Source organism: Hippichthys cyanospilos, chromosome 16 (genome assembly GCF_059441005.1).
Source record: "Hippichthys cyanospilos isolate Australia breed blue-spotted pipefish chromosome 16, RoL_Hcya_1.0, whole genome shotgun sequence".
Taxonomy (NCBI): Eukaryota; Metazoa; Chordata; class Actinopteri; order Syngnathiformes; family Syngnathidae; genus Hippichthys; species Hippichthys cyanospilos.
This window is the reverse complement of record NC_142384.1, coordinates 7216853-7244218: the sequence shown is the minus strand read 5'-3', so window position 1 is coordinate 7244218 and position 27366 is coordinate 7216853. Positions and strand designations below refer to the sequence as shown.

Below are 27366 nucleotides of genomic sequence, written 5' to 3'. Positions count from 1 at the left end.
AACATGCTGGAACACGTGTTTGAACGAGTACTCTCACAAATTATCAGTTGCAATGTATTCCTAAATATATTCAAAAATACTTGTAAAGCAAATACTACAAACTGTCATTTTTGTCATACCATTCAGTATGACAAAAATGAGAATGCTTGTAAAAACCAGATGGCAATTAGGAAACAAATGTTATGTTTTTAGCATCGAGCCTACAACTGTTGAATGCATTTGCAAGGATGTTTGAATGGGTTTTCCAGTCAAAAATATTTAATTTACCTTGATTAATCTCTCCATGCTTCCGAAGCAAAATCATCTGGAGGATTCTTCTTGTCAGAAAAAAAAAATTGACATCTAGTTAATCCATTTCAGATACTGTTATGTTCAGGCAGCAGTTTGAAGTGACCCCATTACGATTTTTTGCCTTGATGTGACCTGTGTGTGATTTTTTAATGGCACTTTGAACAACACAGATTTGATTTTTTATCCAATATGACCCAGGCCACTTTGTTTATGTGGTACTAAATCCGATATGTGCCCAATCTTTTGACATACGACTTCAGTCTAAATGGCCAGAACTCATATATATATATATATATATAATTAAAAAACATCATAAATAATATATCAAGGTAAAATGAAATTTTATTTAGCTTTGGAGTGACGTGACGAGCTACTTACGGCCATAATCCCTAGCGAGTGTATTTAATGATTATCTCCAGCTTCGTTTCCATACTAATCATCTTCTTAGTTCTCCCGTTAACATCACTAGCAATCTTGGGACCCACGGATAACCAAATGAAGTTGGAATTAAGCACTAAAATGCACAATAAATACCATATTGTAAGCACTCGCACAAGATTAAATCTTTAGCATATCGGCATCTTAGTGACCACCATGATGCCAACCAATAGCGGACCAGCATCTTAGTGACGCCAACCAATAGCAGACCAGTATCTTAGTGACGCATGTGGTGACGTATGAGCACGGTGCGGCTCACAGAGTCATACGCATGCACACTGACCGCCAAGTTAGAATTTTGTTGATGCCGTTGTTTCCGTAAAGCGGGAAAAATGCCATAAAGAGGGGATGAAAAAAGGTAGTATTCCACTTGGTAACGTGAAAAAAAAATGTCGTGACCCGCGGTTCCACCGTATTTTATTGCAATTACAGTTCACATAGCAAAACGAATCTTTTCCCTGGTGTCGTCCGCACACCCCATGGCGTCGCCTCGCCCCCCCCAGTGGGGCCCGCCCTACTATTTGAGAAGGACCGCACTAGAAAATTGGAAAAGGGAATTTTCCAGCTCCAATTCCTAGCGGTGCAACCTGACAGAGGTGCTGACTTGATGTCTTTTTAACCGTCTCTTTGGTGGCTTAATTACTTGCTAACTGCCTGACGAGTTCTGCCTTACCTTCTTTGAACCTCCCACACCCCCACCCCTGTCTCTTGGCACCCTTATCATTTAATGAGCCTATTGGCAACACACACACACACACACACACACACACATATTTGCGTGTGTATTTGAGTCCATCTCCAGCTGGCAATCTCCCCCCGTTATTGGTGGCAGGCGGCTTATGTGACTCAAGGTAAACGCGGCGTGCGACTCCCCTGAAGAAAAGGTCGCCGCCGATGAATTTCAATTAGCGGAGCTGGCGGCGGGAAATGGCAGTCGCTTGTAATCTGGGTCCAAGCATATCGTCCTTTGATTGACAGATTTGCTCGTGGTTTATAGGGAGAAATCAGAAAATGGCGCTAATGTGGCAGCTGCTTTGGAGGCAAATGTAAAATCAATAGAATGGAGCGCTATTATTATTTAGGTTTCAGCTATGCTATGCTATGCATTACGCGTTTCTTCCTGCAATAGTTGCACACTGATGACTATCTTAAAGGATTATGATGCTGCTGGGTGCTCTTTTTTTCCCTCATTCTTCTTTAATCAGATTATCTGGCAAGCATTTGTGCGAGGAAGGTTATGTAGCAGGTCAGCGCCTGATTAGCAATGAAGAATAAAACCATGACTACACCCAAAACTTCAAAACATCAACATGAAACAAAATTAAGTTCTCGTTTTCACATCTTAGACTGGCACCAAATTCATTCTCGGGTGTGTTTAGCTTATCCGACTACCGCTGAAACAGCCAGGGAAAAAAAAAAGATCAGTTACGCAGCTTTAGTCAATTATGGCTCCCAAAAAATGTGCAAGACAATACTAGCACATATCAGACAAGAAGGCTCACTATAGATCTTTTCAAAGGATGCCTTCAGAATAATCTTGTCACGTAAGCCTGAGTCTAAAATCTGATCTTTGAAGCCAGTCAGTATTTTCAGCATTATTTTGTTGAAACTTTGCAGTACAGATTTGGATACAACATTTGTCGATACCGCTCCTTGAGTATATGCCTAAATCTAAGCGTATTGTCCACTGGGACACAAATTAGTTATTGAAGCAAAGTAGCTATTTACAATGAAATTAAAGCTTTAAATTAGTTTAAAAAGTGTTAAATATAGTGTCCAGTAGCATTACTGTAAATTTCGGACTATAAGCCGGTATGCAGTATATCTGTAGTTTTGTTTGTTTGTTTGTTTGTTTGTTTTTACTAACCACCTGGGGACAATCTCCCAATCAACAAAACGAGACAGAAGATGATGCATTTGAAGCATCGATTTGGAATATAAACTGCCATTTTACTAACCAGGAGGGTGCATTCTGCACTACTAAACTCCATCTTGCATGTTATTGTTGTGTTGATACAGTATTCTAATGAAGTAATCTTCTTTCTAAATGTGCATACATGTTCAGTTTTTGTTGACGACAAGATGTTATTTTAACCAGGCAGTTTTAAATAAAAAGACACGTTTAAAAAAATGTCCATTTGTCATGATGCTACAACCTGCAGCTTATAGTGTGGTGTGGCCTATACATGACAAAAGCAAAAAATGTTGACAGAACTTGCAAAAACTCTTAAAGGGGTCTGCATGAGTTCATTCATCTTCCAATTAATTTGCTCTTGTTATGAAAAGTAAAATCTACCATTCCTGTCAGTCCAACAGGGTGCGCTATTGCCACGTTACGGCAGGCAGAAATTCCTTCAGCACAAATCTAACCTTGTCTTTTAACTATATATATATATATATATATATATATATATATATATATATATATATATATATATATATATAGTAGCTGCAACGTATAATTATTTTAAAGATCAATTAATCTGTTCATTATTTTGTTGATTAATTGATAAATCAGGTTTTTAAAAAATAGGTTTTAAAATCCCCCATTCAAAAACAGGACTCTTTTTTTTAATTGACAATGCACAATTTTTTTGTTTATTTGTTTGGTCTTGACATATTGATTATTGCTTTACATATTAAAAGCACCCTTTTTTTTGATTCAACACAATTATAATCCGTCTGCTATCATAAAGGACTCAAGAAATCTGACCAAATTTGGACAATTTTAGGCCCCTAATCGATAATGGATTCATTGATTAATCGCAGCACCTCTATTGCTTGGGATACGTATTAAGCTTCAAATTACTTTCACGTCACTCTATCATTAAACAAAAATCACCACCATATCGGTATTAGGTCAGCACTCTGTACAATTTTATCAACAGGTCAGAAAAACTTAATGTGAAATGAATTAAGATGAATTATAATTCCAAATTTTAATCAATTGACAGCCAAACATTATGCATTTATGTACAGGGTATATCCCTGTGCGCATGTGTGTATGCGCCGACAACTTGTATTACGCATACTGAGAAGTAAAATGAATTTTTAATGCACATTAGCATGTCTCTCAGCATTCACATAAGGCCTCCAATGAATACCCTCCACATAAGTATGCTTGAGTATAGAAAAATGAATGTCTGTAGGAAGCAAAAAGGGGCGCGGGGGGGGGGGGGGGGGGGGGTAGACCAACAGATGGATGAAGAGAGCAGTACGTGTCACCAGACCAGCCTCACGCCGGCTCAGATCACTTTAGTGGAAAAGATTTATCATCTCTGCAACAGACTGTCCAGTGTTGCAGGAGTATCGATTTTTCACGATATGTGTAACAGAGTGGAGGTGTTCCCGCGCCGCTCGCCGGCCTTCTGTTCCAAGCCGTAGCAGAACACAATTTACCACCGAATTAGGACGTTGTTCTTTGAAAGGTCGACTCTATTTTGTCCAGCAAACAACCCGTGAACCCTCGTCGCCCTTGTGATTCCCACGCTCGGATGTTCATTTGTGAACCTTCTCCACATTCTGCACCGCTCGCTTAAGCCGAATTCCTAAACAAATTCCTGCCCTTGGAGAAAGGTTTGAATTTTCAAGATAGTTCCTGTTGCCCTCCATGTGTGGAATCTCTAATTCAATCCAATAGTCGATATGGTCCGAAATGATGTCCTTCAGGAAACCTTCAATCACGGGCTTCTCGTTTTCCCGTCGACTAGAAATCTGATGATTAAAAGTGTGGAAGAAATTGAGTTTGGAAAACTCATGCAAGTGCTTGTGGTGCTTTGAGAGTTGCACACCACCACTTTTTTTTTTTCCACTTTTATCAAATGGATCTTAATGGGCTCCTGGCCTTGACAGTAGCGCAGCTTAATGCTAATCATGCTAATCTTTCAGTACATTCTGTAGAGACAAACAGTCAGCTCTTTGGAATCTTCATCTTATGCCAGTGCTTTAAAAAAAAGCATTGGAGAAGAAAAAAAAAAAAGTCAAAAATGTTATCATTTGGTAGCAACGGAGCTAATATTTGGGTCATTTTGCTGGACCAAAAGCCAAAATGAAATAAATAAATGAAACAGTCATACTGGCCCAAGGGGCAGGTCAGCCCTATCTGCCAGATGGCCAGTTCATCCTTGACCACAGGAACTCAGTGCACTCACTAGGTGACACGAATATTTACAGGAAAGACTCCCTAATTAGGCCCTCTAGACTGTCCGTTCACATTAGCCCTCACGCTTCAGATAATGCAGTGTGTTTGGAAAAGTTTCGCTTGTTTTGAAAATTCCAAAGTTGCCAAGTTGAGTCTAAAATAAATACATATAAAAATCTTAGCTTTTAAAACTAACTTTTTATTTAGCTTATTTTAGCCTGTTTTGCAGTATTCCATTGGGTATATTCTCAGTCGGCTTTACGATGCGGATGATGTTTTCTGGATTGGAATGACCTCAAATTCACAGCTGTGCGTTAGTAATAAAACATTCTTTGTATGCTTAAGCGTTTTTCAACATTCCATTTTATATTCTTTTATTACATCATACATTTTATATTATCACCTTCATGATGTGGATGATGACTTTCAGTTCACATTTAGTAGAATCAGAACCAGTAGAATCAGATTTTGCAATACTTAAAATAAACCCCTCTATTTTGTATGTATTATATATTTTAGATGGTATATTTTAAATCCGCTTTATGATATGGATGTGTCGTTAGGACCGAGAATGGCTTTCAATTCACGGCAATGCATTATCAAAAGAACCTAATTTTCTGTTTTCCTATGATTTCATGTTATATTCTCAGTCATCTTTATGATATGAGTTATGTTTTATGACACGAAATGACTTTTAGTTAACATTTTACTTTTAGTTAATCTTTGTATGCCCTAAGTGTTTTTCAATATTCCATGTTAAATTCCCAGTCATTTTTATGACGTGGGTGATGTTTTACGACCTCCAATGACTTTCAGTTAACAGCTATGCATTATCGATAGAATCTTAAAGTTTCTTCAAATTCTCAGTCAACTTTATGATGTGGGCGCTGCTTTATGACTTGAAATGACTTTTATTTCAAAGTTATGCATCATCAATAGCTTGAATTTCCTTTCCTCCTAATGTTGTGTGAGTCTGAGTGTTTTTTGTGTGTTCTTTCCCAAATCTTTAAAAATTCCATTCTACTCACTTGCGATGTTGGTTTGAATTTTATTCATTTTTCAGCCCTAATAAAAGAAAAGGCCAGAATTTTTGGCCCATATTGAATTCCCAAGAGAATATGGTTTCAACTTAAAAGGTTAAAATGGTATATTATAAGCTTAATTGGTTCAAGATAATTAATGTCTTGCCCTTTTCTTCTGAATATATAGAAAAACCAGCATGCAACACTGCCAGTGTACCATTGTATTGAATGAATAATCACCCTTTGTGTAGTGACCAAATGGTGATATGACAAGGATTGCAAATACAATACACATGCAAATCCATCTTCACAATTGACACCTTAAGTCTACAGGGCTGTTCGGAGCCAAACACTGTATGTAGAAGTAGGTTGAATTACTGCTGAGGCGAGTTATTTTCTTTCCTCCCAGGGGTGGACACAAATGTAGGACATGAGAGGAAGCGCTGGTGTGTGTGCGTGTTGCTGTAAATGGACTTTGAAGGGGAGGGTGGAGGACAAGAGTGCAAAGTGCTCCGTTGCGAAGGTCAGCGTGATCTTGGAGTTACTCTCTGACCGGCGTGGCCGTGGAGAGCAAATTCGGCATCCGAGAGGCCTGAGATCGACACGCGGGAGGTGAAACGGGTGCGAGCGTGGGGAATCATGGGGGCTGTTTTGGAAGAAAAAAGAACAGGAAAAACAATGCTTCCTATTTTTAGGACCTCTTCTCAGAATAGAGGGGGAGTCCTTTTCCAGAGAGAAATACACAGCAGGAAGAGGAGAACGACACATGGACATCTTTGCCATGCCGGAAGCTGACCCAGATATTAGAAAATGCCAGGGCCGAGCATGTCAATGACCCGCAATGAGCTTCGGAACGGAGCATATTTATAATAATGTCTCTTTTGGTCATAAATCATCGTTGTGGATCTTCACAGTCCAACATTGACATTAAAGTCTTTTTGAAACTGAGCTCATTTGAAACATGCTGACTCATGTGGCGTCATGTCATGCCGCTGGTTTTAGCAGTCAAAACACCCTCAACTGTTGTTTTTTTAAGCCGCGTATCCTCACAAGTGTCACAGGCTTGCTGGTGCCTATCCCAGCTAACTTCAGGCAGGAGACACGCTCAACTGGTTGCCAGTCAATAGTGGGGCACACAGAGACAAACAACCTTTCACACACCCAATCACATCTAAGGACAATTTAGTATGTCCTATACACCTGCCATGCAGGTTTTTGGAGTGAAACTCGGTGAGGCCCCACGCTGGCTCAGGGGCAACATGCAAACTCCACACAGGAAGACCAGAGCAAAGTGGAATTGAACTCGAACTTCATTTGCACCAGGTTTATTATGATTGTGTGTATATGCCACAGGTCCACAAATAATAAACAAGTCAAATGGAGGACATTTCCATGATTTTATCCGTTTTAGTAATATTCCTATGCAAACAACCTCAGCTAACACAAGCTGCTTTTATCTGCAACAGGCACGTTCCATTACGATAATTCATCAAAATTAAAAATTGCATCAAAATGCATCAAAATTCGGCTTATGTGGGTGACACATCACTCATCATTGATTGGTGTATAATGAAGAGAAAAAAAAAAAATCTTTAAGTTACTGTGTATAGGGCGCACCCATACCTTTGGTCTTTATTTTGGGGAAAAAAGTGCATCTTATATTTGGGGAATTATGGCATGTTTAGAATTAACCTCATTACATGGCTAGCTTTTCCCGTTACCATAATTATTGTTTATAAAAATGCACATCTATGTGTCAAAACTCAGCTTATATGGCTGACAGATTCTAATTTTTAAATTACCATTTATAATACGCACTTTGGGGAAAAAAGTGTGTCTTATATTTGGGAAATTACGGTAATTCTTTTAGTGCCAGCTATTGAATTGGTTGAATGTCAGGACTCTTTTAAAAAAAAACATTTTTGAGATTGAATGATTTGATTTATTTTTCGAACCCATTCAACATAAGTAGTAATCATTCTTTTTCAAAACCGTTAGCACAATAAGCACACAAGGCCTAATGATTATCCAAACAAGGAATAATGAGTCCCCTCGCTGATGCTTTTGCCTCCACTGGCACGAGTTGTTTCCGCCGATCGCTTTGCCAGCCTCTTGACGAGACGGAAGGCGCCCGGCCAAGGATCAGGCTCACGGGTATTATTTATAGACTTGAGTGGGCTTCGCGGACGCAGGCGTGGAATGTGTCAGAAAGGAGAAACGCATCATTGATCAAAGCTCAGACACCGAGTCTTTATTTTTGCCCGGGGCAAACAATAGCCGGTGTTGCCGAGGGTGAGCGGCGCTACTCTCCTTGCCCACTCCGAGTCGCGGGCACCTACACAGGTGACCGGGCTCCACTGAACACCTGCCAGTTTCTAGCCGCCTTCCACTCTCTGTGCTGTTCTGAATGGCTGCTGCTCTTTGGATGTTTAAAAATACACACACGGTAGGCGTTTGGAGAGTGAACGCGCTCGGCGTGAAGCTGAAGCGTATATTGTGTGGGCTTTGCATAGAAGCGGTAGGTGTTCATGTCAACACATGAGAGACATAAAGTGTAGCTTCAAACATGTACAAGGTCCTTCAGCCTTATAGCGTATCTTGGACTTGATTCTGCCTCCAGAATCCTTAGCTTGATTTTCAGGGTTACCGCGTTAAATGAAACGGAACGAAACGATAAATAAACAGCGATTTGGTTCAGCTGAGCAACCAACGAGTACGAGTTGCAAACAACTCTTTGATCGAATGGCGGGGTGAAAGTGCCAAATTCAAATCCATGTTTCATGAAATAATTAAATAAAAGTGTCATTAAGTGTTTCATTCAATGTATGTTAATGTTATTTTATGTTAATTAAATTGCCAATGATTATTTGTAAAAATAATTAGATAACTAAAATAAATAGATGTTACGTACTGTACTGTAAAGTATTGTACTCTTGTTCTGCCCCTTTTTGCCTCTGTTTTGTCAGATAAACTTTGTTTTCGCTCCGCATTTTATTTTGTAGAGAACTCTTGTTTTGAAGGGACATGCAACCGAAATCAGCGCGGCGGCCATTTTCGCTCCGGCGTGCGCGTGTGTCATTCTGTTACAATCCATGTGGACGTGCCCGCGGCCGGCAAGAATGGCAATGGGTTGATCTCAACCGTCACTTTTATTACATCAGCTTACCCAAAAACGGAACATAGCACGAGAACGGTCTCTCATGCGCGCAACAATTTGTTCGTCTGCGTTTCACCATTTTTAGACCGCTTCATAATACATACAAATATTCCTCTATTTAATTATTTTATGGTTCACTGTTGGGCTGTTTTATGTATTTATTTTATTGCTCGCTTGTCAAAGTTAGTTGGCAGAGCCAAAGTCTGCTTAGCTCAAATCTTGTCCAATCCATTGCCTGAAGTAGTTGGAAACATGGCGGCTACGATGACAGAGGACCTTAATAAGTTTTCAAGAGCGTTAGTTAGAGATATTTTAGATCTTGCTGATTATGTGGAAGCAGGGCCTGCAGAAACAGAAAGTGAAAACAGAAAGTATTAATTGTATGTGAAAAAGAATTTAGTTAGCAAATTAACTAATTCAGTCACAAAGACCTATATTTACATACTTTAAAACGTACTTTTATTTTATTGTATTTTTTCAGAAATCTTTAAGTGTTAGAATTTACGCATGTCTAAAAACTGATTGATTTATTTTTAATTGGTGGACTAGCCCTTTAAATGCCACAAACGAGTAATTAGTACGTATTGTAAAAAAATATTTTAGACTTTATATTAACTCATTCAATCCCAAGGACGTATTTACTTTTTCTTTTCTTTCTTTCTTTATTCTTTTTTTTTAAGAACCAATGTTCAATCCCGGGATCTTATTTATTTTTTTCTAGAATTTTTAGGTGTTAGTCTTGAGACGTGTGTAAAAATGGCTAGTAACAAAAGTTATTTTCCAGACAAAATGTTCACGTTTTACTGCTAAAAATGTATAAATTCGTGGACTCCCTCCTTAAATGCCACAATTTTATTTTATTTTTATTTTTTGCCCAAGCTCTACTGTAAAGATTTTTTTTTTTTTTTAACAATTTTTTATACGTGACTTTTCATGTAAATAGCTTAACTTATTTGCCTCAATAAAAAATGATGTGCTCTAGAGAAAAAGTGTTTTGGACAGTTGTGGAGATTTGTTGTTATAAACACAGCACTCATAAATGGAAAGTGTAGAAAAGAGAATATAAAAGCCAGTGTGAGGAGGACTGCATTGAGGAGGGGGGCGCGATGGATGTTTCTTTTCTTCGCTGCAATGCAGACTCGTAGTCAAGGTTATGCTGGCAAGAACCGAGGCTGCGGTGTCATGCAGTCAGATAGTTGACGTTTAATGGAAAACTTGTGTTCCATAAAGGTCATTTATCATGTATTCAGACTTGCTTCATCCCTCTCATGTTTCTTGGGGTTAACAAAATAAATAACAACACGCATTTGGTTTCGTTTAGATGACATTTATTAGTTGGCTCTGTGCTTGTAATCTGGTGGCAGCTTGTCATTTTATTTGCATCTTACGTAGCGAGAGGCTGTGTGGCAATGCGACTGGCAGGATGACATTTTGGTGTCCGTCAGCTTCCTGCCCGGTTTCAACTTCCTCTGTCTGGTTGCGATATCGGGCCTGCGGGGCTGTGTGTGGTCAGCGCGGCAGTGTGAGAAATTGGAGTGGAAGTAGGAATGAGAGCGGATGACCACATATGGAGTACGGTATTGCATCAAGGATCTACTCCGAAGTTTCTCCTTGCCGGGGACTGCTATATTAATTGGACGCACTCAGCTTCCTTGATTTGAAGTCTCAACAGTGTCTACTGTGATAATTAAATGCAACTAAAAATGATCAAATAGTTTTTGTCACACTTTCTCATTCAATACATGTTGTGTTGCTTATTCTGTCATGTACTCATTGACCTTCTGGGCAGAATAGAAGACAGACATACAGACAGACATCCATCCATCCATTCAGTATCAGAACAGCAGTAATGTTAGTGATTCTTTGCACAGGATACAAAATATATGTCTATGAAGGTTGTTGTGATCTGTTTATTGATGCATCCTTTGCTTTAGGGCCTGATCGATTACCCAAATTCCCCAAATATAGGAGGCACCCTTAATTTGAGGCTCAAATTCTGGTCATTTCTAAGTCACCGTCTTCGTCCCCTATCACCTGCCCGCATCTCTGTACTAGCCCGTGTATCAACTGGAGGAACGCAAGGAAGTTGTGCAAGAAACAATAATAAATACATTGCGGAGCACAAACACATATGATAAGAATGAATGTCCTCATAACTTCATAATTTCTGCTAGGCAAGTTTGTTTGTTTTTTTAAACAATATATATCCTGTTGGCCAGTCCTTGAATAGTGAAAATCTACATATAATTGACACATACTGAAATGCAATAGGAAAGAACACAATTTTTTTTCCAACCTATTTTTGAAATTAATTGGCCGATTAATCGGTTGTCAGTAAATATATATATATATTTTTTGCCTGCCAGAAATTGTCATCCCACGTTGAACCTTTTTGTAAAATGTGACACAGTGAACAAGATGGAGGTGGGGGGGGGGTTCGGTGAAAATATTTGAGTGACATCCAAAAGATGAAGTGGGAGACCGAACAATAACATGAAAGGATATGCAAATGACCGGCTGTGAAAATGAGCGATAACAAAACCCGTGTGTCAACACTTTGATCGGCCATCTTTGGACAAACATCTCGCTCTACAACATCTCTGGCAAACATTCAGTGGCCTGTGCCTGGAAAACCATTCGGGAAATTAGGAAAACCACTGTGATAATGAATGCAGGAGAAAACACTGTTGGACCACGAGGGAGTATTAAACATTGAGCGGCAGAAGGCCTCTGGTAGTGTGGGTGTGCGTTGGTGTGTGTGTGTGTGTGTGTGTGTGTTGGATGTGGGGTTCGATACTGAGCCATGAGGTTCATCATAAATGCAGCTTTATTTACTCATTTATTTTTAATTGTGGAAACCTTTAACATAGAATTAATACAAAAATCAGAAAAACAAAGTCATGCTTCAAATCCAACCGAAAAATACGAAACATATAGTAGTTTGGAGTTGCTAAATTCATGCATTCTTCTGAAATCTTGAATTCAGTTTTACTAATGTAGCTATGCTTACAAATGCCAGGTTATCCTGGTGTCAGCCGTTTGCATTCAAAAAACGCAGCAGATGTAATAAACAATTGTTGTTAGATTTTCTGAGAAAATCGTTGTTGAAAGCAGGGAAGTACTAATATTATATAAGTATTTAGTCAATCAATAAAATGATTGTTGCTAAAATTATGTTTGGTTTTTTTTTCAATTTTGACCCCCCCCTGCATTATCAAAAGTTTCTCGCTGAAATTTCTTGACCCATTAATGTTTTTGAGACCATCTGAAGTAAAGGGGGTACCTTAAAACATTGAAAATTATTAGCATGTAGCATTAGCATTAGCATGTATATACAAAAATGCATAAAATAATATTTAATTCATTTATCTGTTGGTCATTACCTAAAATTTCCTGCACCACAAGATAATTGCCCGATGCTGAGAATAGTCTTTTTAAAACGTTGATTACAGGGATGGAAAATGTACAAACTATTCTTACCTATCAATATGTATCCTGCTTAACCTTGGCTTAATATGTTAATCCTTTGTCAACCTGCAGATACTCTGTATTAGCTACTTTAACATTTACATAAGAAACCTTGAAAAGACACTTTATAAGTATTTTTTTTTATTTTGTTTTTTTTTTCTTATAAAGTGGTGCTTGAAGTCAAGATGAAATCTTTTCCAAATGACTGACTTTCTTTATATTATTTGTAAACACCGGGATAAATAGCCGCAACCCCATTCATCATGGTTTCTGGGAACCTGTGGTGTGGAGTTTCTCATTGTGTTTTCGGGACAAGGAGACACATTAATTAAGTGGGCGCCCAGACGAGCGAGGAGGCAAATGAGCGACCTTCAAACATCCCCCGCTGAATTAGCGAGACAACCATCAGCAAGGGGATTGCGAGGCAACTAGGGGACAAACAAGCCCTTCCTTGCGCCTTTGCTGTGTTATGATTTAACACAGCTTTCACCAATCTGGCGGCACGACAAGGTCCGAGACGGCCGTTCTGATAAAAACGCGTCGACCTTGAGGAGATCCTGAAATGGACCGAACTCGGCCCTGCTGCTCGGCAACACGCCTGCGCACGTGCGTTCACCTGACAGCCTTTGTGCAAAAGATGCTGCAGGAAAATAATTGGCCCCACTGCTAACGCAAGGTCACGGAAAAGCACGGGAGTGGCAGCGCGGGACAGTGAAGGAAACGCGAGGAGGGCGGTCACAGGAGAGCTCCTCGTGGCCGTGCATGCGCTGCATTCAAATGCAGAGGTGGGAAGTTACTAGTAAGCCTACTTTATGGATGTGGAGTAAACATTTTTTGACCAGAATTCAAACATATTTCCTAGTATATTTGAATGCATTTAAATATGAACTCATTTTTATATACGGTTAAAGCTATCTTCTTTGATGGTTAAATGTACTTGCAAATAGGTTCAAACGAGCATTTGAACATCCTTGTAAGCTAAATGCTGAAAAACAGCCTTTTTTCTCCTCGTAATCCTGCAGGGGTATGCTCATCAACAAATGCTATATTTTCGCGTTTAGCCAACAGGTACTCCTATCTGCAGGTATGTGTGAACATGTTTGCAAGAGTTACAAATAACACTTGGAAATACAGTGGGCCTCCGTGTTACAAGATTAATCCATTCCAAGGTTGGGCTCGCAAGGCGAATTCACCATATGGTGGGCAATCCAAACCTGTGTTAAATAGCTAATGGTCAAAACATCAAAAGTGTACATACATATTAAAAATAGTTTCGTAAGTGCTACGAATGTATAATATACATGTATACAATCAGAAAACATCATACATAAAAAATATAGAAAGGATTTATTTACCTTTGAGTGGCACTTGTTGTGCCCACAAGTGCAAACCAATTAAAAGAATGAAGCCTACTTAGAAACAGGCACATTATTTACTTTTAAGCACATTTTCATTAATTAGCAATCAAAATGTCATTTTTGGTCAATTCAAACCAAATTTATTCCCAAATAAAAAATCAGATTTTTAAAAATGGTTCTCAATTCACAGCTAGCTCTGTATATATTTGGAGTCAGGTGAGAAACTCAATGCCATTTCACATTGGTCAATAATATACAAGGGTGAATAAATCAGAGACGTTTCTCAGGCAAACATGTAGGACACATCGCACCCTGGTGGTAGGATGACAAAGTGCTTGATTTGGCGTGTAGTGAAGCCGGCTTTTTAAATGTTAATATCGCATCAGTATCAGCTTAATTAATGGTGGCAGCCAATCTCGTAATCGCAATTAAAATTTGCTTAATTGGCCACCTCAACTCGAACGTATTTTTGCAAGTATGCGCAAACTGATTTTTTTTGCACGTACGCTCAAATGCATTTTTTTGCAAGTACGCTCGAATGGATTTTTGCAAGTACGCTGGAACATATTTTCAAGAGTACGCCCAAACTTATTTCTGCAAGTAGGCTTGAGCATTTGCACAAGTACGTTTCGAACGTTTCTTTGAAAGTCTGTTTGAATGAGTTTGTTCTCGCTCCAATGCAAATAGCAAGGTTTAACAGTACAGTAAATCAACAAGTTCAAATCAATATATTCGCAAATGTTTTGATCAGTGGGCGGCTCGGTGGCATTGCAATAACATGCGTAGCAGGTTAAGTATATACACAAATATATCTATATACACATGTTCGTACTTGTCCTCGAGTGCAAAGTGTGTTTACTTTTGCTACCTCTGTTCAAACGCAAAAAAATCTGCCAGTGTGAGTTACGACCCAAGCTCATAAATTTATCGGACGTCCTCGGGAAACGAACAGACGTTTCGCCACCTACGCCGTGACTGCGCTAAGTAGATAGTCCGGCCCGCGTCGCTCATGTTTGCCTTTTGCGCTTTGACGGCTCGATAGCATTGACCTCCACCTTCTCGATGGGCCGGTAATTAGCCAGATTGTCTTTTTCTTTTACAAGGTGCTCTGGAGGCTTTCCACTTATTAGCTGTGAACGCGTGGTGTTAACTGGCAAGCGGGAGATTCGCATTCCAGGAAAAGGGACCTAGCGTCAAACGACCTCCAGAATGGAAGTGTAAATCCATTCTCTGCAGAGCACGGGCGGGTGTTGAGGCATGTCCACACACTGGAGTCACACTTTTCTTTTTTACATTTCCTCCCAGACCTCTAACGGCTATTCACACATTAGATACCGCGCTAAGATGTTGGGATGTGCTGCACAAAGCGTGGCTGTGATGCCTGAGAATTTAGGCTTCCGCCCATGCGACAGATTTGGGTGACAAATGGTGACAAGGCCGACTTGCAGAGACTTGCCGCTATGCTGTATTCTTCTGTTCCGCCCTTCGAAATCTCACGAAGGCAACGGTGAAATTACCAGACTGTGAAGCTAAAGATTTCCCAGACCTATTTTCGCATTGTCAACATGCATCTCTTTCCACATAATCCATCCAATTCACATCATTCAAATGTCAACATCATTCAAAAAACATGCCGTGTGGGCAAGTATTGTTCTCTTGTAATCATTCAACATTTTTCAACAAAAATTCCCCACTCATTTCCAATGGCGCTCTGTGGTTGCTTATCATTCACACCAAAGCCGTACTCAAAATTCAACATTGCACATTTGATGTTAAATCATTCAGCTCCATCAGTTCACCTTTTTCAAAAATTTCCCCATGGCAAAAATTACGACTGACGTTTAGAATTTTTTAAAATCCCCCCCCTCACACCAAAAAAAAAAAAAGATTCATTTTTAATATCATATTCCATAAAACTGATTCCGATCTTTCATTCTTTTCACCTTGGAAACGTTTTTCAACATGACAGCATTTCTGCACCCACATTACTTGACATAACGCATTCAAAAAATATAGCACATTCACATCAGTCTATATCTTACTATATCATTCCACATTGTTTGAAATCACGTTCAGTGGATGTTTATGTTTTTATCCATCATTCCAGCTTCGACCCAATTTTCCCAGAAATGGTAGTTTTCTAGTTGAGAGGTTCACTTTCAATTTCACGGGCAGAGTCCATGGATCCGCCCCGCTTGTGTTGACCACACATATAACGATGTGCAATCGTTAACATTGAACCGGTTGAACATTTACGACTGTTAGGCCCAACCATTTTCTGACAAAAAAAATCACTTTTTAACACACCCCACTCCACGGGACAATCGCTCAAGTGTCAGCAATCAATTCCACACGATCTTCTAATTTCATAATCATGAAATAATTGACGGAAGGCAGTTTGTTGTTTTTTTTTCCTCATTATTTTCACAATATACAAATAAACGGTGGACCGTTCAGTAACAGCTGTTACAACACATTCGCCGACTGTGCTGAATCACTTAGCAGGATAACCTTGATGTTTTACTGTATTCGACCGAGCCGGAGCTGCTTATCTTTTTAGTATTTGTGTCATCTTATATTACATTAGAGTGGCCTTTAGATCCACTCCTGCAAATTAAACCACTTCATGTTTCAAAAATCCAGTATAAACACGCTTATTTGCCATACCGTCTTCACCCTAATTGTCTGTTGTGTCTCTCATTTGCACCCCGCCCCCCCCACCCCCCACATGGGTTTTTCTCCTCAGTGAGATTTAATTTACTTTATTGGCGTTGAGGTTGCACAGCTTGTCTAAAACATCTTAACAAATCCAGTTATTCAACTCATTAAAGCCGCTTTTTTTTTTTTCTCAGTCTTCACCAGTTGCGTCTCCTCCCACCCCCACACATCACCCCACCACCCTGCTGCGAATAAACATTGTTAGCATAGATCCACGTCACCTCTCTTTCTTCCTCGGATGCTTCTGTCTTTGCAGTTTTTTTTTAGGGGGCGTGCAGTCAATTAGTGTTTGAATGATGGCCGCCTCCGGTTGAGTGTGGCAGCTTACACGCCGGTGTCCGCGGTGGGTCAATGAGGTTGTGTTCTGATCATGACCTGTAAAGTCAATTGGAGACACGTGCGATCAAATTTAGTCCTCCTGTGTCTCCATTTCACGAGTTTCAGAACGGGCGATTTTTACGCTCCGACGTCTTGATATGATTTGAAGGAACCAGCGGGACAGGTTGACTCTGGAGGACTCCTCGCCATCTGCACCTGTTTTCTCACTCCCCGCCGCTTCTGTTACCGCGTCTGTCGCTGATGAGTTTTCGGAACCGAGTCGAGCGATTGACCGCGTAAAGCGTAAACAACCAGTTTGAAATCTGCTTTATCTCCACACCTTTTTTAGAGTTGACGCACCGAAACACATTGCTCAGCCGTCACGTCGGATGAAGTCAAATGGTCAAGGAGTCTTCGTCACGAATGTTATTTGATTAAAAAAATAATTATAGTTGCTCATTACTTGCTGAGTAAGGTAACTTAGTAATTGAATTGTTTTTTTGTTTGTTTTTTTACCAGATGAAATAACTATTTGTGATGTGTTTTCACAACTCCAGGCTTATGCTTGGGAAAGTAGTCTTGAAGGTAATAATGAAAATATGAATTTTTGACAGGTATGCCCATTTTGGATTTTTACAAAAACAACCTCCTTATAGGGGCAGTGTGTAAACCGATTTTCTTTACAGACAGCAGGAAGTGCTGCAGGTGCTGCATTTACCATTGTCCATAGCTATAACAAACATGGCCGCCTCCAGAGAACTGCCACCCCTAATGTAATATCATGTAATGATAACTAGACCAATGATTATATTTCAAACATACTGTTGGTCATAAACAACACATTCAATTGCAAGTTTTTGAAATTTAAAATCATTTCATTTATTCCTTTTGAATAATAAAAAAAACGGTCTAAATCTTACACGCTGTCCCTTTAGGGTGTCAACTTTCCCGCAGATATCGTAATCGAAGCTTTCGAAAATAAGGAATTAGTAGGCAATTCAAATTGAAAGATGTGTCAAAACTCTCCGAATTTGGGGTTTCCACTTTTCAACTTTCAAATTGCTATAACTTTGACAATTTCTGAGCTACCACCATGTAATATATATCATTTTAAAAGAAAATATTTGTAGAATTAGAACATAGCAATTTTCATTTTTGCTGACATCAGCCTTTGTTTTGTGACACTTCGCATTTTATTTACTTAAAACAAATTAATTATATAATTTACATAATTCTTTTTCAGATTTCAAAAGACATTTGAAAAGAGTAGAGGTGCACATAAAAGAATGGGAGGCATCTACTGATTAAGGCTGGGCAATGACTCAAATTAATTTGATTAATTTGTTATTTTAGAAGTGACCATTTGACAATTAGCTAAATTTTGAAATCAGGTGAATGATGCTTAGATTACAAGACGTGTTTACAGTAAGTATTAAATACTTAACTGGCATTTAAGAAAGTTATAAACAAGCAATTTCATAATCTTTGTGGATGCTATGATAAGTTAATGGTAAAACCGGTTTAAATTGAGTTTTGTTGTTTGAGCATTTTGTTGACAAATTATTTAGTCAAGCAAACCTTCTTTGCATAAATTTTTGTTGTTTATTACTTAGATTAAAATGGAATAAAATTGTCATCATCCAGAATTACTGAAAAAAAAAATCATGTTTTTTGTTGTTGTTGTTTTTTTCTGCAATATTGCCCAGCCCTACTACTACTGGTAAAGGTAACTAAAATTGTAAATCTTACATATGTGTGTCTGCTTCCTTTGCAATCAGTTGTTATTCATTGTATTTGACGTGTAATAACGATAACGGCGTCTCAAGTACGAGCAAATCATACCGTTCTGTTCATGGAGGAAAAAAAATTGAGTTACCTCTTTGTTTTACCTCCCAACTTGGGTCAATGATGGTTAGAATTATATTCCGACTAATGCCATTAAAAACATTAGTACACAACCTCTCTGATAACTAGTTGATAACTAGTTGCTAGTTATCAATTTTGCTAACGCTTCCAAGATAGCTTGTACTGAATTACATTTAGTTGTAGCAAGCAGGCCATCAACAAGGTCTTTGCTTTGTCTTCACATTATCAGGTTGCCCTAGAAAATCATTTGCCCACAACGTACGCATACACACATAAAGGACCTGGTACCTCCCAACAAAGTGCACGATATGGCAGATGATAAGAAGCCAGGACTTGGATGAAGAAGGAGGAGATAGGCTTAGCGTTTTGTTGGGATGGGGAGGAAGTAGGCCATGGCAGGGAATGAAGGCAAATCCAATGGGAATATTTGCAAGGGAAGCTTCATCTTCCATGTGTTCAAACAAAGGTTGCACCATACCCCCACAAGATCTGACATTTAAGAGGCTCGGCAAGTACACGTTGAGTGAGTCAGCGTATATCACAGCGTACATGTTAAGGTTTATTCCGTGGCATCTGACTTCACAGGGTATCAGATGGTCGAAGATATCCTAAGAGAGTTGCCTAAGACGTACACGAGCTACAAATATCAAGCTGGAATGTCATATATGAAAACCTGAAATTCCAGCCACATTCTGATTAATAATGCACTACGTACATTTCAATCAAACATCATAGGTCTCAATGACTCGATTTACAGTACTTTAATAATTAGAGTAAACAATCGAAGGAAAAAAACAAATCACTAACCATGCAGTGTCGTTAGAAGTGTCCTTATAAAAATACGGTTCAAGTCAAGATTAAAAGTTCCTCATAGGTGTGAACGTATCATATGATAGAACTATACATTTTAATGTGCGCTTCTAAGCTAACGTTGATAGTAACAAATAATAAAGACCCAGCTTGTCTCAATGTCACCAGCAAGCCGTGACCATTGTCACCGTTCATCTTCTTCCACCTGCTGAATAAGAAAGAGGAGATATCCAAGAATGGAAGGCGACATTAGAGAGCCATGATGCTGTAATTTTTTTTCTTCCTTCACGTTGAGGTTTGCTCATTAATCAGGATGATGTACGGGGCCTCATCTTCCCAGGACTGTCAGAAGGAAGATGGATGGTTCAGAGGTGCGCCTGTGTGCCTTGGGTTGAACCAAGCTCTATAGGCCGATCCATCAGATTGGTACAAGCATCAGCTGTGTTAAGACATATCGTAATTGTACATACAGTACAGTAGTTCATCTTATCCCCGTAACCTCTTGAATGCCCTTTTTGGCTTATTGTTTTTAAATTGAAGATGGAAAAGGGTTTCGATTGATCTTCCGTGTTTTATTGCTTTCATTCTTGGCAATATAAACTGAGATCTCTGTTATTTGGCAAATTATAGAATTTGGCTTATTTGATGTTTTCTTGATTTTAGTTTGAGATGGATGTAGTTTTGTGTAAGGTTATGAGCCAGGTTTTCTGTGAAATCAGAAGCGCTCAGCCACATTTAACGTCATAGAGATTGAACATCCCATTGTAACTGTCGAGCTCTTTTTATGTCAAGTATAGGGACATGTGTTTATGATTCAGTTTCTGTATTTTATTATCGTCAGGTTTTAGCTTTAGAGAACCGCCTTCTTCACTCATTGTTAATAGTAAAACAAAAATCATTTTTTCCCCTTCTCGTTTACAGGACGGGTCCAAACAGAGGCAGGTGAGGAAAAAGACGGTCTCCTTCAGCTCCATGCCGAGCGACCGCAAGATCAACAGCGCAGCAGCATGCATGGCTTTCATGATGGAGGGCTGCGAGATGAAGAAGGTGCGCTCCAATTCCCGCATGTACAACAGATACTTCCTGCTGGATCCGGACATGCACTGGCTCCGCTGGGAGCCTTCCAAAAAGGACTCAGAGAAGGCAAAGCTTGAGATCAAGAGCATTAAGGAGGTCCGATTAGGGAAAAAGACTCCCGTGCTTCGCAGCAACGGGCTCTCGGATCAATTCCCGGATGAATGTGCCTTCTCGATCATTTACGGGGACAACTATGAATCGCTGGATTTGGTCGCAAGTACGGCTGACGTGGTCAGCACCTGGGTGATGGGCCTGAGATATTTGGTGTCTTACGGCCGACACACGGTGGACATGGTAGAGCCAAGCCAACCGAGTGTTCGGACATCTTGGATTAGCTCAGTCTTTGAGCTGGCAGACATGGAAAAAGACGGACATATTGACCTTTTCAGGGCTACTCAAATCATCAAGGGGCTCAACCCTGGAATGAAAGAGGCGATGATCGAACTCAAGTTCAAAGAACTCCAGAAAGCCAAAGACCAATATGGTGAGGCCATCAACATGGACACATTTGTGGAGGCCTACTGTGAGCTCTGTACACGTCCAGAAATTTTCTTCTTGCTCATGCAGTTCTCCAGTAACAAGGAGTACTTGGACTGCAAAGACCTCATGCTGTTTGTTGAGGTGGAGCAAGGTGTAGAGGGTGTAACAGAGGACATGTGCAGGGACATGGTTCTAAAATACGAGCCATCGGCCGAAGGCAGGGAACGGATTTACCTCTCCATCGACGGTTTTACTCATTACCTCCTCTCCTCTGAGTGCCACATCTTTGACCCTCAGCACAAGCGTGTGTGCCAGGATATGACTCAGCCCTTGTCCCACTACTACATCAACTCTTCACATAATGCCTCTCTTCTGGAGGACCACTTCTGGGGATCATCTGACATCAGTAGTTACATCCGCGTTCTGAGGATGGGCTGTCGCAGCATCGAAGTGATTGTCTGGGATGGCCCTGATAACGAACCGGTGGTGTATGTGGGAAGTTCTGTGGCCTCGCAGCTAGCCTTCTCCAAGGTCCTCGATATCATCAACCAGTATGCTTTTGAGAGCTCAGAGTATCCCCTGATCCTCTGTTTAGTGGCGCATTGCTCCATTCCTCAGCAGAGGGTGATGGCCCAACACATGAAAAAGATTCTTGGGGACAAACTCTATGTGGATTCCCCCAGCAAAGAGGAAAACTACCTTCCGTCTCCTGAGAAACTCAAAGGCAAAATTCTTCTCAAGGGTAAGAGACTTGAATCCAGCTGCACAGAGCCCGAGGGCGATGTGACAGAAGAGGAAGAAGGTCTGGAAATGTCCAGACGGGTCGGCGTAGACGACAGGGACCAGCTGAATGGCATGGGGTGCAAAAGACTTCGATTGTGCAAGGAGCTCTCTGACCTCGTGTCTCTCTGTAAGTCGGTACAGTTCAGGGACTTTGACTCATCAAAAAGAGACCAAAAATACTGGGAGATTTGCTCTTTCAATGAGGTAGACGCAAACAGATTTGCCAATGAGTTTCCGGAGGAATTTGTCTGCTACAACAAGCGCTTTCTCTCCAGAGTGTACCCCACCCCGATGAGGATTGACGCCAGTAACATGAACCCCCAAGATTTTTGGAAGTGTGGCTGCCAGATTGTGGCCATGAACTACCAGACACCCGGCCTGATGATGGACCTTAACCTTGGCTGGTTTCGACAAAATGGCAACTGTGGCTACGTTTTGCGGCCGGCCATCATGAGGGAGGAGGTGTCCTATTTCAGTGCCAATGCTCGGGATTCCCTCCCGGGCGTTTCCGCCCAGCTCCTCCACATCAAAGTCATCAGCGGGCAGAACCTGCCCAAGCCTCGTGGCTCTGCTGCCAAAGGTGATGTGGTGGAACCTTATATATACGTGGAGATTCACGGCATCCCGGCTGATTGTGCCGAGCAAAGAACCAAAACCGTCTCCCAAAATGGCGACAACCCTATTTTTGATGAGAGTTTTGAATTCCAGATCAATTTGCCCGAACTGGCAGTCCTGCGCTTCGTGGTGCTGGACGATGACTATATTGGAGATGAGTTCATTGGCCAGTACACCATCCCGTTTGAGTGCCTGCAGCCCGGCTACAGGCATGTCCCCCTGCAGTCTCTGACAGGGGAGTTCTTACCCAACACTACACTATTTGTCCACGTGGCTATCACAAACAGAAGGGGAGGAGGAAAGGCCCATAAGAGAGGAATTTCTGTCAGGAAAGGTCGTAAGGCCCGTGAATATACCAATACCAAGACTACGGGAATCAAAGTGGTGGATGAACTTTTTAGAGCATCGACTCAACCCCTGAGAGAGGCCACAGATCTCAGAGAAAATGTACAGGTAAGGATCAAATTCTCATTTCTGACACTTTTTTTTTTTTTTTCAAAATGTCTTCTCTACCTAATGCTTTGTCGTTTCATTCATTTTGTACTATATCAGCTGAAAAAAAACACTGGGGAAACATTTATTTTAAGTTAGGTCTGACAACTAATTTTAATTTTTGGCAGCCTGACTTTAGCCATCGTCATGTGTAGTTTTTGATCTTTGGGACCCCTGTTTTCTTTACATAAATCTGAAATGAAAGTGTACGTTTGTCGATACAGCTTATAGCAAAATAGAACGTGCAACAGTATGCCCACAATTAAGCTATTAAAAAAATGCTTATATTATCTTATGCTAGCTTTCAGTTTGCAGATTTTGATAGGACTGACATACTGGGAGCTGCACACACCTCTCACTTCTCACACTTACTCCATTGTGAGTTAAAGATATTGGCACATAGCTGTAGATGAGTCCAATTATAAATAATAAGTCTTACTGCAGCTAATCAGTGGAATTTTCTAATCTAGGTGGTAAACTGTGGTGAAAAAACTTGACTTGCTAGAAAGAAAATTGTCTGCAATTTTGGAATAAGCATGCCTATCTTTTAACTGGCAAAAAAAAAAAAACAACTCACAAGCAACTGATTTTTTTTAATGTTCCCCAGTGTATCTATATAGTAAATCTTGTCCTCAACATTGCTCTCTCAGAAACATATCCTAATTGAAGAAAAAAAAAAATCAATGACTTTGAATGATACATTAAGCCAGACAATGGCAAACTTCCTTCCTCACTAAGTATGCCACGTGCTTCCAACTTGATATGAAATGTTTGGACTGGCCACCACTTTACCATTGTGTACGCAGCCTTGTGGCTAATTGCGCTCCATTAATGTTGCGTAAGAGGGCAGCAATAGTGTGACAATGGTATGCAATTAGTCCATGTATGAATAGTGTAATCATTAATGAGGGGCAATTATCACCCAGGAGAAATGGTCTGCGTTGCCAGGCATTCAGAGAACTACTTTAAAACTCATTCATTGTCTAAATTTGACTCATAGGCACAAGTAAATGTCTCCATCCGTACAGGTCGTGTAAATTTTGCGTTTGTCACAACATTTCTTTTATCACATGGAAATTAGCAGTCGGCGGACCGTTGATTCTTTAACCCAATCAAATAAAGCTTGTCAACCTTTTCTCCTCCCAAAACCAAATCCTCCATTTGCTTTTGAAATGGAAATGCGCGTTTTTGAAACGAGAAGATAAAAGTCGAGGGGAAGTGAAAAGATCTCCCAGCTCAATAAATAAAAGATAATGCTTTTTAAATGTAAGAATAAATACAAAAAAAAAAAAATCGCTGGCAAAAGCTTTGTAGTGGCCAGTTGTGCGGAGCCTGCGACTTGGATCTGGATTGCGTCGCCAGGCCGACAGCCAACAACCCAGATGGCATCAACCGCCGTTTCTCTGGAGGGGTTTCTTCACTCAAACTGGAAAGTAAAGATGAAATCTTAAACGGAAAAAAAAAAACACTTTTTTATGCACAAAACAAGAATCCTCTAACGTATGCTTTATGTCTTGCCAGTAGCTTCAAAACTTTACTGTCAAAACAATTGCGTGTGTGTGTGTGTGTGGGTAAGTGTAATTTAAAAATTAATCAAACATGTAATCAATTAATTAATTAATTACTTTTTAAATTTTTTATTTATTTAATAGCACTTTTCCTTAATTAATTTCAGAACTTTCGTCCTCTGTAGTAGGCTTACTGTGAGTGTGTTTGATGGCAACCTTTGCTTGGTTCTTTTATCATTAAGGCTCCCTATGCTAAAAGTAATTACCAGAAGATGGAGTACACGGCTGTGAAGCCTTATACGGTTGTTAGTGGAAGAAGGTCTTTCTTATCACGAAACGGTACCTACGCTTATTTGGCCCTGGCCATGTGACTACGTGTGACCCTACTGGTTTCCAACTAGATTTTGGGTGCTAGGATGCCATGATGGTCAAGGTGCAAGGAAAAGCCTCCCATAATGCTTTGCTCTGAGCAATGCGCGAGCAACTCAGTTTGAAGAATCATCGTGGAGAGTTTACTGCATTCGCCTCAATCTAAACAGCATTCTCTTATACGCCGATCTGACATACACCTCCTCGCAATGCTATTTTCCCATTAAGGAGGGGGTTGGGGGGGATACATCGGAATAGAAACAAAAGAAGTGTTGTAAAGGGGACACAAAGCTTCCATTGGGGAAACGTGGGAAGGGGAGTTAAGTGGGGAGCAAGGAGGGGAGGCCTAATTAAAAACACAAGCCTCTTGTTGGGTTTCGCAACACTACTGTGGATTTATATTGCACAACAGAACGAACCAATGAGCGCAAATAACTGAAGCGCTACAAGCGCAATGGGACACGCGAAAACAGCCGGCACATGTAATTATACTGCGGTGCTGCTCCCTCGTCCCTTTGAGTTGCTCGCTCTCTTTGCTACTCAAAGTGCTCGCCGTGGTCCAGGTTCGGCATACAGATGACGGCGTCATCGGTCCCCCGGCCCCCGCAAAGGTGCCGCAGCGACACAGCACGTCCTCCTGGGATGTGGACCGAATTGTCTTTCGGGTCCGGCCCGGGGAGACGGACGGTTCCCACAGTGCGAGCGTGGACGGGTTCTTAAATCCCAACACGCTCTGCTTGCCTCAAAGTTTGTTTGCTTCTAGGTCGCTATTCATCAGCTTGTTTTTGCTGCTAGTTTGTTGTGCTGGCTGTGATTTCAATCAAGGTGACGAATGGCATGCGCACAAAGACAGTGTGATGGATTTGAATTTGGATTGGGGGTCAAAATCAAGCCAGAAGATTCTAATGACATGGATAACAGTCAGGGTACTTACTACGGTATATGCAGAAAAAAAACACTTTAGAATTTGATTTGTTAACTATGTTGGAGGAGGAAAAAAAATCAAAGCAAAAATAATTGAAAGCCTCAATTTGCAAAGAATTGTCCCATAGGGCCACATTGAATTGGTAATTTAAATTTAAAACAAAAAAACATTTCATTTAGCATTGGCCTCACATTGTTGCAGTGTGTTTAACTACTGAAATGCTTATATATATATATATATATATATATATATATATATATATATATATATATATATATATATATATATATATATATATATATATATATATATATATATATATATATATAAATTAACATTGTTGGGCTGAATGATCAAATCTTAGCATTATCTCCATCATTCCGCTGGGTATTTACTTGCTAATATGCAATTTTAAAAAATGGTTTTTTTTTGTTCTTGGGTTACATAACATTTAGAAAATTAAGTACATCGTTTACGCGAAACATTGTTGGAACAACATGTCAAAATTTTGACCAAATGCTTAAAAAATAGCATTATTTTCCACTTTTGCATGCACATCAATATCCTGTGCCGTTGACAAATAATGCTGTATTTTAGCATTTAACCCACACATTTGTATTTAAATATGTTTGAATGTCTTTACAAATATGTTCGATTGACTTTGCCTCATTGGCACTTCCATACTGCTGTAAATTTTTCGCTATAGTGAATCTTGTACTTTGTATAAAGTTATTTTTAAATATTACTATTTCCAAGTTATTTTAACACTTAGTTTGAAGCAAAAAACAAAAAAAACCAGCATGATGCTGGCTGCCTTGCTGGTACAAATGATCCTCATAACGCTGCAATATTAATAATCTCATTATGAAAAGAATGACATTTAGCAAGCTGTCAAGAACTTTGGTCTGCTGTCGCGAAGCTGATTTGTGATGCGATATCAACGGAATCATAGAAAATGAAGCCGATTTGTAATGCCATGATTAGGGAATAATAGCAAACGAAGGCAAACAGGAATGACTAACTGCGCTTGCTCTGCAGCTGCGGTGCGACTTGAAGACAAGCGCTGTCATTTTCCTGTCGCCATTAGGCAAATAAGCAGTCTTCTCTCGTCCTCGTTGAAGGAGACAATTCAGTGACAGAAAACAAAGACATTTGGAACACTATTACTTCTAAGTGCATTACCCTTCCAGGAATTTCATCGTTTTTGGCTGGCATTAACAAGGACAGCAAATATCAGTTGTACGCACATTTGCTCTTTTCTTCCCAGAATGCCGTGGTGTCCTTCAAGGAGCTGTGCGGACTTACGCCTGCCGCCAACATGAAACAGTGCATCTTGACCGTGTCCACCTGGCTCATGAACAGTGAGCGCTCCCTGCGGGTGACCGTGGACCTGAGCGAGACCTACCCCACCATGGAGGCTCAGGGCCTGGTGCCCGAGTTGCTGCGCAAGGTGCTCAACGCCTATGACATGGTGAGGGACTGCTTAATTGCTTTTTTTTTTAAAGCTTTTTTTTTTCTTTTTGTCTCTTA

At 40.1% G+C, this 27366-nt stretch overlaps 1 protein-coding gene across 1 annotated transcript in view; it reads left to right on the top strand.

The window, feature by feature from the left end:
- LOC148410343 (inactive phospholipase C-like protein 2) overlaps nt 1-27366 on the top strand; it is a 65487-nt gene that overhangs the window by 24057 nt on the left and 14064 nt on the right. The window contains exons 2-3 of the mRNA XM_088436760.1: nt 20509-22995; nt 27104-27307. Of these exons, the coding sequence (XP_088292886.1) occupies nt 20509-22995; nt 27104-27307 (2691 nt within the window). The remainder of the gene's footprint in view (nt 1-20508; nt 22996-27103; nt 27308-27366) is intronic.